General features: G+C 57.1%; 1 protein-coding gene across 1 annotated transcript; it reads right to left on the bottom strand.

The window, feature by feature from the left end:
* Positions 1-7,350: 7,350 nt before the first annotated feature.
* On the bottom strand, positions 7,351-8,379 carry FUT2 (fucosyltransferase 2). Its single transcript, XM_008154525.3, has one exon. It carries the CDS (start codon positions 8,365-8,367, stop codon positions 7,351-7,353), a length of 1,017 nt encoding a protein of 338 aa, XP_008152747.2. The 5' UTR covers positions 8,368-8,379.
* Between the last annotated feature and the right edge of the window lie 5,691 nt (positions 8,380-14,070).

Here is a 14,070-nt window from a genome sequence, read left to right as displayed (position 1 = left end):
CTGACCTCAAGGCCCCCTGTCCTCTGACTTCTTTTTATTTTTTAAATATATTTTATTGATTTTTTACAGAGAGGAAGGGAGAGGGATAGAGAGTTAGAAACATCGAAGAGAAACATCACTCAGCTGCCTCCTGCACACCCCCACTGGGGATGTGCCCGCACCCAAGGTACATGCCCTTGACCGGAATCGAACCTGAGACCTTTCACTCCACAGGCCGACGCTCTATCCACTGAGCCAGACCGGTTAGGGCTCCTCTGACTTCTTAATGAGCCACAGCAGCCCCGCCCAGCTCACTCCCCCGCCTAGTCCCTCTCCTCTGACCCCAGGCCCCGCCTTGTTTTATTGCCCACCCCCCCCCCCCCCGCTTTCATAAAAACCCCCTGGAACTCACGTGGACTCACAGTGTGAACATTTTCGTGCACAAAGTCAAGAACCCACACACACTCCCGGCCGGCCCGAGGCAGACGCCCCAAGGGCCAGGCCCCGGCCTGGCCACATGCGAGTTGTGTGAGCACCCACGGCCACCTTCAGCTCTAAAGCCTTTCATCATCCCCAGAGCAGCCCCGGGCCCCACGAAGGGCTCGCTCCCCACCTTCCCTCAGTTCCCACCCTCCCCGCCCTCGGCAACCACCAACCTGTTCCGTGTCCGTCTCTCCGGCCGGGCCTGGCCGGGCCTGGCCTGGGCACTCCCTGCGCGGTGCGGCCCCTGGCCCCGCATTGCTCTGCTCCTCAGACACGTGCAGTCGCTCGCTCGCTGGGGTCACACAGCTGATGAGCCTGGGAGCCGGAATCAGCAGTGTGTCCAGAGCCACTGAACGACAAAGTGCTGTGTCCTCCCCGAGCGGCCACGCGAGCACATCCCACGCGGGGCTCCGGGGACGCAGCGGAGTCCGTGAGGGAAGGGGTCTTATCTGGAACTTGTGGGCATGAGACAGGACCTCCGAGTGTCCGCCAAACTGTGACATGGACCTTATTCTGCAACCCAGCCGCCCTGGCTGATAGAGAGTGGGAATTTTTGAGCATGCGGACAGAGTTGTCAGTGCTGACACCAGGACGGGCCTTGAGATAGGGTCTCATGGCCCCTTCCCAGCACGTAGGCCTTCTTTCATAGATCACTGTCAGCTTTCTTGAGAACAGGATGACTCTGAGAATAACATGGTCGTCAATGGCATGACCCTGACATTGCTTGGGAAAAACTGTTTTGTCTTGGGTTGCTTGCTCTGCAAAAACAGGATGTGGTAAATGTGCTTAAAAGTGGTCGTGCACAAAGGGTCGGGGCTGCTCTCTGGACTCCCTGCGTGGAGAAAGGCAGAGCAGTCGCCAGCCGGCTGGCTAGCTAATAAAGGCTCCCTAAATTTTAATTTGTTCTGGACTCCAGTGGTCATTCACTTGCGTTCGCTCCACAACATGGCTCTTTTCTCTTTTTCTTTTCCTTTTCTTAAAAAAAAAATTTAGAGGATGTTTATTGAAGCTGGGGACAGTGAAACAAGGAAGGGCTGGGGGAGTGAGCTGGGCGGGGCTGCTGTGACTCACTAAGAAGTCAGAGGACAGGGGGCCTTGAGGACAGGCCCAGGGGGTTTTTCTGGATTGAGCTGCCCCTGCCCATTGCTGCCCTGGCTGCAAGCCTCGCGGGGTCCCTTAGAGTTCAGGAGATGCAGGCCTGTGGGGGGAGATGTGAGGGGGAAGGCTCAGGGTGCTCCTGGGAGGGACAGCAAGCCTTCCTGGCTCCTTTCATTCAGGTTCAAGGGGGTGTAACTCCCCAGGAGTCTATTTCTGGTTGGGCTCAACACCTCGGGGTGACCCAAGGGGCCAATTCGGGTCCTGGTGTCTAGTTAACAAGCTGGAGTTTCTTCTAGAAAAAAAACAAAACAAAAACCTCTCAGGTGACCCAGATGGGCCAGAGCTTGAGGGACGGAGTTGGAAGCGGCACGTTGCTATGTCAGGTCCACACCTGTACGGCTCCTGGCAGCTCCCCAGGTCCAAGCAGGTCCCACCCGCTTGACTCAGCCGGGCCTCCTGTTCCTGGCCACGGGGAGCCGTGATCTGACCGGGACACAGGCCCCGGGCCAAGGCAGCCGGAAGGCTGTGTGTGGTCTCCGGTCAGCGTGCTACACCCCGAGTCGCCGCGGCCCAGCACCTCCTCAATCCCTTCGGTAAATACGCCGCACACACCGCTCATTCCCGGGGTTGCTGTCACAACACGATACAAACGGGGCGGCCTCAAAGAATAGAACGTTTCTCTCACGGACCTGAAGGCTCAAAGCCGACCCCTGCCTCCATCCTCACACGGCGTTCCCGTGTGTGCCCGCGTCGCCCACCCTGCTGGGTGAGGGCCCGTCCTGCTGGGTCCACTCCGGTATCACCTCCTTTTCCTAATCGCATCTGTAAACACCCTGTTTCCAAATCACATCGCATCCTGCGGTTCTAGGGGGTTAGGATTTCAACATCTCTTTTGGGGGACACGGTTCCACCCATAACAAAGGCACGCTGGGTGCTGGAGCCCTGGAGCCCTGGCTGTGAGAGCTCTGTCTTGGGGACCTGACAGAGTGGGGGTGGGGGGGGCATTTCAAGGGCTCCCCATCTTCTGCTTTGGACTCATACACCAGGAAGGAGCTGGGTAAATATTTGCGGAAGGAGTTAGTGCCATTGATTATTGGCGGCTGCTCGGTTGGTTTCTGCTTTGGTCCCCATAAAACACAGGCTGTGAACTTCCTCTTCCAAGTCAGGCCGGTCACACACGGGGACGGGGACGGGGACGGGCTGGATCCCCCGGCGTTTAGATGAAACAGAACTACGTGCGGTATGTCCCACCGTGGCGCCCAGCTCCTGGCAGCTGGCCACCGGCAGGGTCCCCTCTGGGTGGAGACCTCAGGGGGAGACGCATGGAGGGTGGCCGTGAGAACAGGTCTCCCGGATCTTCCCCCGGCACCGCCTTTATCCCCACACGCGCAAGAAAAGGCGTGTAAGAAACTAGCCTTCAGCTCCCCGGCCCTGGGGGCTGGTGCTGTGGTAGTTCTTCGGTTTCATCTTTTTTATCTTTATTTTTAAATGTATTTTTATTGACTTCAGAGAGGAAGGGAGAGGGAGAGACAGAGACAGAGACATCAATGATGAGAGAGAATCATGGATCGGCTGCCTCCTGCACACCCCACACTGGGGATCGAGCCCAAAACCCAGGCATGTGCCCTGACCGGAATCGAACCGTGACCTCCTGATTCATAGGTTGACCTCAACCACTGAGCCATGTGGGCCGGGCTCATCTTTTTTTTTTTTTGTTTTTTTTTTTAAGGTGTTTTTATTGATTTTAGAAAGAGAGGAGGGAGAGGGAGAGAGAGAGACATTGATCAGCTGCCTCCTGCACGCCCCCGTACTGGGGATTGAGCCCGAAACCTGGACATGTGCCCTGACCGGGAATTGAACTGTGACCTGATTCATAGGTCGACGCTCAGCCACTGAGCCACGCCAGCGGGCTGTGCCTCTTTCTTATAAGGGCACCAGTCCCATGTATGAGGCCCTACCCTCACAACCTAATCCTCTCCCAAAGGGCCCACCTCCAATACACTGGGGATTAGGGCTCCAGCCTGTGAATGTGGGGCGGACACCGGCATTCGGTCCACAGCAGAGGGTCCATCAGACAGCCCGCCAGGCACAGAGCAGGGCAGGGGAAGGTGGAAAAGAGACTTGGGGGGCAGGAAGGGACCTGAGGAACATTTTACTGCAATGTGGGGGACAGTTACCATCCACGTCTGTACACCTATGTTGTTGTATTTGAACTTGACAGAGGGCCAGGCTCAGGACTGAGGGTCCTCTCTCCTTCCGGCTTGAGTCTCTCTCCAAAAGGGATAATTTGGGGAAAGACTCTGGCTAAGGTCAGTCATGCCGAGGAGGAGGGGCTGGAGCTGGGAATGGAGGGGAAAGGAAGGGGAGTGGAGCCAGTCGGACTGTTGGGGGAGGGCTGGGCGTGGAGGTGGGAGCCTGTGGAAGCAGCTGTTACAGGCTGAATTGTGTCCTAACCCCCAGGACCTCAGCATGTGACCACATTTGGGGACAGAATTTTTATAGGTGTAATTAAATTAAAATGAGGCCAGGCCCTGGCCAGGTAGCTCAGTTGGTTAGAGCATCATCCTGATATGCCAAGGAGAGAGGCCCCCAGTCAGGTCACATACAAGAATCCACCAATGCCTGGCCAGCATGACTCAGCGGTTGAGCATCCATCTATGAACCAGGAGGCCATGGTTCGATTCCCAGTCAGGGCACATGTCCGGGTTGCGGGTTTGATACCCAGTGTAAGGCATGCAGGAGGCAGCCGATCCATGATTCTCTCTCATCATTGAGGTTTCTCTCTCTTTCTTTCCTTTGCCCTTCCTCTCTGAAATCAATACAAAGATATTTTGGGGGGAAAAATCAACCAATGAATGCATAAATAAGTGGAACAACAAATCGATATTTCTCTCTCTCTCCTCTCTCTAAAATAAAAAAAGAAATTTAAAAATTTTCCAGTTTAAATTAAAATGAAGTCATTAGGTGGGCCCTAATCCATTGTGACTGGTGCTCTTATAAGAAGATCAGGACACAGGTGTGTACAGGGGGAGACATGAAAACAGGGACATCTTGGCATTGATAAGCCAAGGAGAGAGGCCTGGGGCACACCCTCCCTCTTGGCCTCAGAGGAAACCAGCCCCGCTGTCACCTTGACCTTGAACTTCCAGCCTCCAGAACTGAGAGAAAATACATTTCTGTGGTTTAAGCCCTCCCATCTGTGGTACTTGGTTATGGCAGCCCTACCGAACGAGTATGCCAGCCTCCCACATGGCCCTCAGGGACCCCTGCTTCCTGGTATTCACACCCTGTGTCGTCCCCTCCCACAGAGAATCAGGCTGCTCTGAGTGATCAACAGCAGAAGACGAAGTAACAGTGTGTGACTAGGTAAGGCTTGGTTGCAAAAGGCATCACAGTTTCTACCTGGGTCTCTTGGGTTTCTCTCTCTGGAGGAACCCAGCGCCATGTTGTGAAGACACTCAAACAGCCCCACGGAGGCTCAACCATGAGGATGTGACCGACAGCCAAGAGCCAGCACCGATTGCCAGCCGTGGAAAGGGATCCCCCAGCCCCAGTCAAGCCTTCAGATGACAGCAGCCCTGGCTGGCTGGCACCTAACGGCAACCTCACTGGGCATCCCAAACAGAATCATCCATCTAAGCCCCCCCCAAACTCCTGACCCCCAGAAACAATCCTATATAATAAAAGCCTAAGATGCTAAGTATCCGGTTGGCCAGTCAGCCATTCAACCAATCAAAGCATAATATGTTAATGAATGCTAAGGCCACTCAACCACTTGCTATGACGTGCACTGACCACCAGGGGGAATATGCTCTGACCAGTAGGTAAGGTTGCTGATGGGGTCTGGCTGATCGGGACTGAGCGAGACAGGCCGGACATGCCCTGGAGCCCTCCCATGGTCCCTCTCTGGCTGGCCAATCTCCCATGTCCCTTCCCGGCCCCGATCATGCACTGGCGGGGTTCCTTGGCCTGGCCTACGTGCCCTCACAATCTGGGACCCCTTGGGGGATGTCAGAGAGCTGGTTTTGGCCTGATCCCACAGGCCAGGCTGAGGGACCCCACTGGTGCACGAATTCGTGCACTGGGCCTCTGGTAAGAAATAATAAAGTATTATTGTCATTTTACGCTACTGAATTTGGGGTTGTTTGTTACGCAGTAATAGATAGCTAATACAGGACCTCCTTCTCCACTACCCCTCCCTCTCCTCCCCAACCCTTCTCCTGCTTTCTTCATTGTCGGCCCCACACCATGACGACTCCATCAAAGACTCAAGCAAGTAGACTGAGGCCCAAATCGGCTCTGGGGAGATGCAATATTATTAACACACGAAAGGAGAGGTGCCCATCCTCAGACATATGCACAAAATGGGGATTCAAGTAAACAAGACGCTGGAAAAGCACTTAAAACAGGGAAGAGATGTGATCTAAACCAGGGCACCTGTTTGGTGGACATTTTAAATGGGTATAAATGATTGTTGTTAAGAGGTTTTTCTTTAATATCCAAAAAGGAGAATTACAACAATAAAAAGACAGGTATTTCCACACTTTAGAACACACTGAACACAGAGAACGAATAATCATTAGATTCAACTTTGGTCCATATTGGAGTTTCTCCGAGTGGGTTAAGTCCTGGGCACAGCAGGCCCAGGGGGAGGTCACCTGTGCACATGGGCAACAGCTGGCCTGGCCATGGCCTCTGCGGCCCTGTGGGTCTCTGTGGCCCTAGCCTGAAGGAGGGGACGCCGTCTACCCGGCCAACTTCACCCTGCCCCGTTCTCACTCCCGCATGACAGCCAGGCAGACGGTGTCTCCTCCTGCACTTCTGTGACCTGTGGATGCCGGGTGTCTTTGCCGCTGCAGCCCCAGGCCTGGTGTTGAGTCCTACCTGAGTCCTGCCATCGCTGTGAAGCCTCCCCTCGCCCCCATTTCAGGGGTCTCCCTCACCACCAAGGGTATCTCCCTGAGATTCACCCCCTCAAATCCTGTTTTCTCTCATGTCTTTTCATAATAAAAGGGTAATATGCAAATCGACCGAACAGCAGAATGACCGGTCGCTATGATGTGCACTGAACACCAGGGGGCAGACGCTCAACGCAGGAGCTGCCCCCTGGTGGTCAGTGCGCTCCTACAGGGGGGCATGCGGCTCAGCCACAAGCCGGGCTGACGGCTGGCGAGCGCAGCAGCCGCGGGAGCCTCTCCCGCCTCCACAGCAGCTCTAAGGATGTCCCATGGGGAGCCGGCCTGAGCTGTCAGTTGGACATCCCCTGAGGGCTCCCGGACTGCTAAAGGGCGGAGGCTGGGCTGAGGGACCTCCCACCCCAAGTGCACGAATGTCGTGCACCAGGCCCCTAGTGTCTTTTCATAAGGCCCCATTAAACCCGAAGCCTGGGTTCTTAGCTGCCAAAAACACCCACTCCCTTTAGCTGAGGGCAGGGATGGCTTCATCGCCAAACCCTCCCAGGGGGCAAGGACAACATATCTGGCCTCTGCTCCCAGAGCCTCAGAGGAGAGAGCAAAACTCCATCCCACCTTCTGGGCCGCTAGCACTCACCCTGTCTCCACGGCTCTACGTGAACCTGCGTTCTAGGAGCGGCTGCCGAGGTAACCTCTGTATTTTGTTCCTTTTCCAGGTGGCACTCTGAGGCACAGAGAGGTTAAGCCACTTGTTCGAGGTCACCCAGCCGAGAAGCCGAGCAGCCTGGATTCAAACCTGGGGGTCCAATCCTGAGCCCCTGTGCTGGACCCCACACACTGCCTGTCCCCCGAGGGTGAGGGAGGGACACGTGGGGGGCTAGGGGCTGTTTTCTCCGGCCGGCCCCAGGTTGGCGGCGATGCCCACCCACTCGGGCAGGAAGGCCGCGTGCGGCTTGAAGACTGTGCGGAAGCGGGACTGGGGCAGGGTGAAGTTGGCCAGGTAGACGGCGTCCCCTCCCGCCAGGTAGGCGGCCCAGACCCCAAAGGTGCCCACGGTGAACACGGTGTGGTTGCACTGCGTGAGCAGCGCGAAGTCCTTGGCCGGGGAGCCCTGGCGCCCGGTGCCCGCGAACACCACGTCCCCGAGGGAGCTGTCGATGTTCCGCCGGCACCAGGCCATGTCGTCGCTGGTGACCACGAAGACGGGGGAGGGGTGGCGGGCCCGGAACCAGTCCAGGGCCTGCCGCAGGTACCCGCGGTCGGCCAGCACGCCCTTCCACACCCGCGGCATGACGCGGACGTAGTCCCCGCGGCGCACGTGGACGCCCACGAAGGTCAGCTGCGGGCCCCGCGTGGCCTGCAGGGTCTGGAGGAACCGCTGCGCCCCGGCCCGCACGTGGTCGTGCAGCGTGAACTCCCGCAGGATCTCGGGGCGCAGGTGGTGGTAGAAGGTCCAGGAGCAGGGGTAGCCCGTGAGGCGCACGTACTCCCAGGGGATGTGGCGGTACTGCTCCTCCATCCAGTCGTGGAGCGGGTAGTTCCGCCAGGGCACCCCGCGCGCCGCGGCGCCCTGCAGCACCGGCAGGGAGATCCTGAAGATGGGGGCCAGCGTGCTGTGCATCTCGGCGGGGATGAAGGCGGGCCGCCCGTTCAGCTTGGCCAGGGCGTACAGCGTGGCGTACTCGCCCATCTGGTTGCCCAGGCGGCCGATGGCGTTGATGGTCCACATGCCCCCCTGGGGGAGGTGCCGGGGGACCGGGACCACGAGGCCCCGGGAGGCCCAGGGGGCGGGCACCAGGGCCAGGCGCTGGTGGCAGTGGAAGATCAGGGACACCACAAAGATGATGAGGAAGAAGATGGTGGAGAAGGAAGGGCAAGTGGTCCAGAATCCCATGGTGGCTGCCGGGAGGAGAAAGGACTGAGTCAGGAGGGATGGCTGGACAGCCCTCTGCTGTCTCACTGCCCCCCGCCCTCCCGGCCCAGGTCATACATGTATTCACTCACTCAACTCCTCCTCGGGGAGCCTCGGGCCTGGGTCTGAGTCCCAGCTCCAGCCCCCACTGGCGCTGTGTGACCTTAGTCAAGTCACCTCACCTCTCTGAGTCCCAGTCTCCTCACCCGCTGAACAGGGATGATGAGCTCGAACCATCTGAAAGTGCCCATTTTTGACCTTACACCATTGCATATGGTCCAACCTAACACCGCCTTCCTAGGTGTGCGTGAGGATTGAGCGAGCGGCATTGTCATTTGTAGGAGTGCCCAGCATGGAGGAAGTGCCAAGTGTTGTGAAACAAGCACTGCCAGGCTACTTCCTGCTGAAGCTGTTCTGCGACGTTCACCGGCCAGAAGGCGGCACAACAGGAGGCCAGGAGCACAGCTTCTGGGCCAGACGCCCCGGTTCAGGTGTGGCTCTGCCTCCCGCTGGCTGGGCTGCCCTGAGCACGTTACGTTACTTCACTCCCTGGGCCTCAGTCTTCCCCTCCGTACAATGGGGTTACCCACAGCACCTCCGGGAACTGCGCTCCGGAGCCCCTGCCATGCTCAGGGCTTCCCGCTGCTGCTGGTGGGTGTGGTGGACTCACGCCAGCCGGACTCTTCCCCCGTTCCCTTCCCTCGGGTCCGGGCGGGCCTGCCACTGCCTCGGCCAATCAAACATGGCGAAAGCGAGGTTGTGCCTTTTCTGGGCCAGGACTTAAGGGACCAGCAGTTCCCACTTCCTGCTTCTGTAACGTTCTCTCTGCATCGCTTTAATATGAAGGTCTGTGATGAGCCCTTTTTATTTTTTGGGTAATGACTTTATTGAGACGATATTCAAGTATCATGCAATTCACTCGTCAACAGTGTGCAGCCCTGGCCAGTTGCTCAGTGGTTAGAGCATCAGCCTGTGGACTGAAGGGCTGTGGGTTCAATTCCCAGTCAAGGGCACAGCTTCAGCTATAGGTTCAATCCCTGCCCTGGTTAGGGTGCTTTTGAGAGGCAACCCATCGATTTCTCTCTCTCTCTCTCTCTCTCTCTCTCTCTCTCTCTCTCCTTCTCCCTCTCCCTCCCTCCCTTCCATTCTCTCTAAAACTCAATGGAAAAAATATCCTCAGGTGAGAAATTTTTAAAAAGCGTGCAATTTAATGGCCTTTTAGTATATTCAGAGTCGGGCAACCATTACAATTTTTAGAAAAATTTTATCACCCTAAAAAGAAACCCTGTGGTCCTTAGTCTTCCCCCCAACCTTCCCATCCTCCCTGCTTTAGCTACTCGATATAGTTCATATAAACAAAATAACTCAATATGTGGCTCTTTGTGACTGGCTTCTTTCACTTAGTATCATACTCTCTTTTTAAATTGACTTTTAGAGAGAGGAAGGCAGAGGGAGAGAGAGAAACACAGATGCGAGAGCAAGACATCAATCCGGCTGCCTCTTGCACACCCCGTATTGGGGATCGAGTCCACACCAGGGTATGTGCCCTGACTGGGAATTGAACCGGTGACCTTTAGGTGCTCAGGACGACGCCCAACCAACTGAGCTACACTGGCCAGGGCTAGCATCGTGTTCTCAAGGCTCATCCATCCCTTAGCATGAGTCGGCACTTCATTGATTTCCTTTTATAGCTACTATGCCAGTGCCTGGATATATCTCATTTTGTTTATCAATTCATCGGTCGATAGACATTTGGGCTGTTCCCACTCTTTGGCTCTTATGAATAGTGCTGCCGTAAACGCGTGTGTACAAATCTCCGTGTGGACCGACGCTTTCACCTCCCCCGGGGATTTACCGAGGAGCGGAATTGCTGGGTCACGTGATAACTGCCGACTAGTTTCAGGAGCTGCAGGCTGTTTTCCACAGCAGCTGCCATTCCACTCCCACCAGCGCGCGTGAGGGTCTGATTTCTCCACACCCTCTCCGGCCTCGCTAATGCCTGCCTGTTTGCTCACAGGAAGTGTGCCGTGCTCTCTCCTGGGGGAGCCTGCCGGGGGGTGTGGGTCCCCCCCCCCCACCTCACCTCCAGCGCCCTCCCGGCTCCACTGGGCTCAGCTGGGCTTCCTGTCCTTGTAACGGGATGACTTACCCCTTCTTCAGGATTGCTTCTTTTTTTGTTTTGTTAATCCTCACCTCGAGATAGTGTCTCCCCTTGTTTTTCAGAGAGAATGGAAGGGAGATGGAGAGGGGGAGGGGGAGGGAGAGGGGAAGGGGGAGGGGGAAGGGGAGGGAGAGGGGGAGAGAGAGGGAAACACTGATGTGAGAAAGACACATTGACTGGCTGCCTCCCATTCTCGCCCCCACCAGGGGAAGGGCTCGAACTGCAACCGAGGTACATGTCCTTGACCAGGAATCGAACCCATGACCCTTTGGTGTGGGGCTGACCCTCCTCTCACATGGGCTCTCAAACATGGTCCTTTCACCCCAGGTCTCCAGTGCGTCCTGATCCGCTTTCTCCCCAGCCACCCCCCGCCTCTCCTCTGTGCGCCCCTCCTCCGTGGTCACTCCACGGGCTACAGCTCAGGAGTCCCCCAAACCCTGCAGAAGCCCTGGACTACGCGGCCTCCACTCTCGGCCACCCGGCTTCCACCTCACCCATCTCTGCTTCCACCGGCTCCCTTGAATGCTGGGGCTCTGTGGGCTTGCCTGTTCTCCTCCCATAATCCAGGGCTCCTCCCCTGATTGATCTGACCCCTCAGGGAAATGGGACCACCCAGGGCCCTGCTTGAATGAGGCCGATGTGGCCTGGGTTCCCAGCGAGGTCAGCTGGCTCTCACCACATGAGAACTAAGTGTGACATCGCACTCCTTCCACTGAGGCGCACAGATTGTTCCCGAATTACGATCTTTCGGCTTCACAGGGTACGAAGCAATACCCTCCAGTAGAAGCCATGCTTCCAATGTTGGATTTTCACCTTTCCCCCGCCCAGCCATACTCAGTAGGGCACTCTCTCAGGATGCGGGGAGCAGCAGCGAGGTGACTTTGCCCAACTGCAGGCTAAGGTAAGGTTGGCTAGGCTGAGCTATGATGTTTGATAGTTTATGTTTTAAATATTATTTTTATTGATTTTAGAGAGGAGAGAGATAGAAACATCAATGATGAGAGGGAGTCATTGATGGGCTGCCTCCTGCGTGCTCCCTCCTGGGGATGGAGTCTGCAACCCGGGCATAAGCCCTGACTGGGCATTGAACCCTGACCTCCTGGTTCATAGGGCGATGCTCAGCCACTGAGCCACGCCGGCCGGGCTGGTGGTTTAAGTCTATTAAGTGCATTTTGGACTTATGACATCTTGAATTTTAGCGGATGTAACCTCATTGCAAGTCCAGTAGCATCGGAGCAAGGACCGTCTGGCTTGCTGCTTTAGTTTCCAAAACAGCGAGTGAAACCCGCCCCAATGAGAGGCCCTCGTCTCACTGGGACAGCTCTGTCCCCGTCTTTCTCACGCTGCCGCCTCGGCTCTCGCCTGGGCCCCCGGGGGAAGTCTGCAGCCTCTAGCCAGCTCCCCGGCCTGGGCGCCTGGGGCGGAGGAACCAGCTCCGGGCAAAGGTACCCCCCCCCGGGCCACCTCCACGGCGTGGGATCCGGGCAGTCACACAGGCCCTGTGTTTGGTCTAAAGCTCTGCTCTCGGCCTCTCGAAATCCTCCGTGTGAACCAGGCACCCACGGTTTCATTTCGCACAGGCTCTGCCGATCGGCAGCCAGCCCCGCTGCCGCGCTCAAGAGCTCCCTCTCCTGGCTGCTCAGGGGCTGAACAACTGCAGGCTGAGGACAGCGGGGAACGGGGGCTGAGGCCCCTGGGGTCCTGCCACGCGCCAGGCGCTGGTCTCAGCGCTGACCACCCTGGGCTACAGTTCCTTACAGCCACTTCCCTGAGATTGGTGGCAAACCCCACCCGAAATGAACTCATGAGGGGACAAAATCTGGCCCAAACCCACGTGCAGCCATTTGTAGGCGTCTCTTAGTGTGAATGCCCGTGTGTTTTGCTGCAGAAACAATAACGTTTGCTGAGGGACACTGTCCAGACCCTGCCAGTGGCGCTACGTGGCACGCTTCCTCCCCCCCCCGCCCCGGTGCCCAGACACAGCTGCTAAAACGTCCGGCCCGAAGTTTCAGATACGAGACTGCAGGCCTTGGCCTGTCTTCGCTCATTCAGTCCTCACCATCGCCCAGGAGGAAGGTGCATTTTTATGCCCGTTTTACAGATGAAGAAACTAAGGCACAGAGAGGTTAAGAAGCCTGCTGGACGTCACACAGCTAGGAAAGAGGCGGAGCCTGGACTTGAACCCAGGCCATGTGTTTTAAGGAGACGGCGCTCTCAATTACTGTCCTGGATTTCTCCAGCATGTCCTGAGGGGGCGCACACGCTCCCTTGGGTTACACGGAGGGTTTGACCTGCCCTGACTCACGGGGCCTCTGCCAGTTCTGGGTGGGGTCCCACCCTGCTGAGCCACCTCAGAGCTGTGCCCTGGGAGGGCCCCTCTCCGTTCTGGGGCGCTGTGAGGGTGAAGGTGCCCAATACTTGAGGAAACCTCCCACCCAAAGTCTCCTTTCCAACTTGGGGGGAATGGTTCCCGCCCCCTCTGGCTGCCGCTGCCCCTTCCTCCTCCCCCAGGCACCTTTGTGGGTACTAATCCCCTGAGGCAGCTCAGGCTCCTGAGAACAGGAGCCCTGGCCGGTGTGGCTCAGTAGTTAGAGCGTGGGCCGTGCACCCAAGGGTCATGGGTTCAATTCCCAGCCGAGCGCCTGTACTGAGTTGTGGGTTCACTCCCAACCCTGGTCAGGGGTCAGGGGTCAGGGCACGTGCTGGAGGCAACCAGTGAGACATCAATGTTTCTCTCTCTCTCTCTCTCTCCATTCCTCCCACCTTCTGAAAAAGCCATGGAAAAAATATCCTCAGGTGAGGATCAACAACAACAAAAAGGGACGAAAGGGAGGAAGGAATAGCTCCCCCAGATAACATTCTCCTGAGGAACCTCTGTCCCTAGGTGGGGGGGGGAGGGGGGGGAGAAAGTGAGACCCGAACTTTATCCTTGAATTTCCTCTGGCAGCAAAACCAGCCTCTGCACCGCCCGCCGTTCCCCGCCTGGGCTGCTCCTGCCCCGATGGTCACAGCCCAAATGTCACAGCTCCTTCAGGTCACAGCCCAAATGTCCCCTCCGGACCCCTGACCTCCGCAACCACTTCCTTCCTTGCTTTTGCTCCAAAGGACTTGCCACCTTCCACCGTGTTCTAGAACGAGTGGCTTCCTCCTTTCCAGTAGCGACCTCTCCTCGCTCAAGACTGTGAGCCTGACACGGACGGGCTCTGAGCGTGGCCACGTGTGCTCACCGGTGCTCAGCGTGTGCACAGGGAGGGCCTGCTGATCGGGTGAGTGTGTGAATCCTGCACCTCCTTATCCTGTCACTCACACCCCCACCCTCAGGCCCCACATCCCCTGATTTCAGGGTGCCTCAGCCCCCAACCCCTTTCTCTTGCAGCTAACTCCTCCTTACAGTTTACTTTCAAATCCGAAGTCCCGCCCTCGCTGGTTTAGCTCAGTGGATAGAGCGGCAGCCTGCGGACTGAAGGGTCCTGGGTTCAATTCCGGTCAAGGGCACATGCTCGGGTTGCGGGCTTGATTTCAGA

Source organism: Eptesicus fuscus, chromosome 21 (genome assembly GCF_027574615.1).
Source record: "Eptesicus fuscus isolate TK198812 chromosome 21, DD_ASM_mEF_20220401, whole genome shotgun sequence".
Classification (NCBI taxonomy): Eukaryota; Metazoa; Chordata; class Mammalia; order Chiroptera; family Vespertilionidae; genus Eptesicus; species Eptesicus fuscus.
This window is presented reverse-complemented; position numbering and strand designations above follow the sequence as displayed.

Coding starts and splice junctions, on each gene's coding strand:
- FUT2 (XM_008154525.3), bottom strand. CDS start 8,367: ATGGGATTCTGGACCACTTGCCCTTCCTTCTCCACCATCTTCTTCCTC.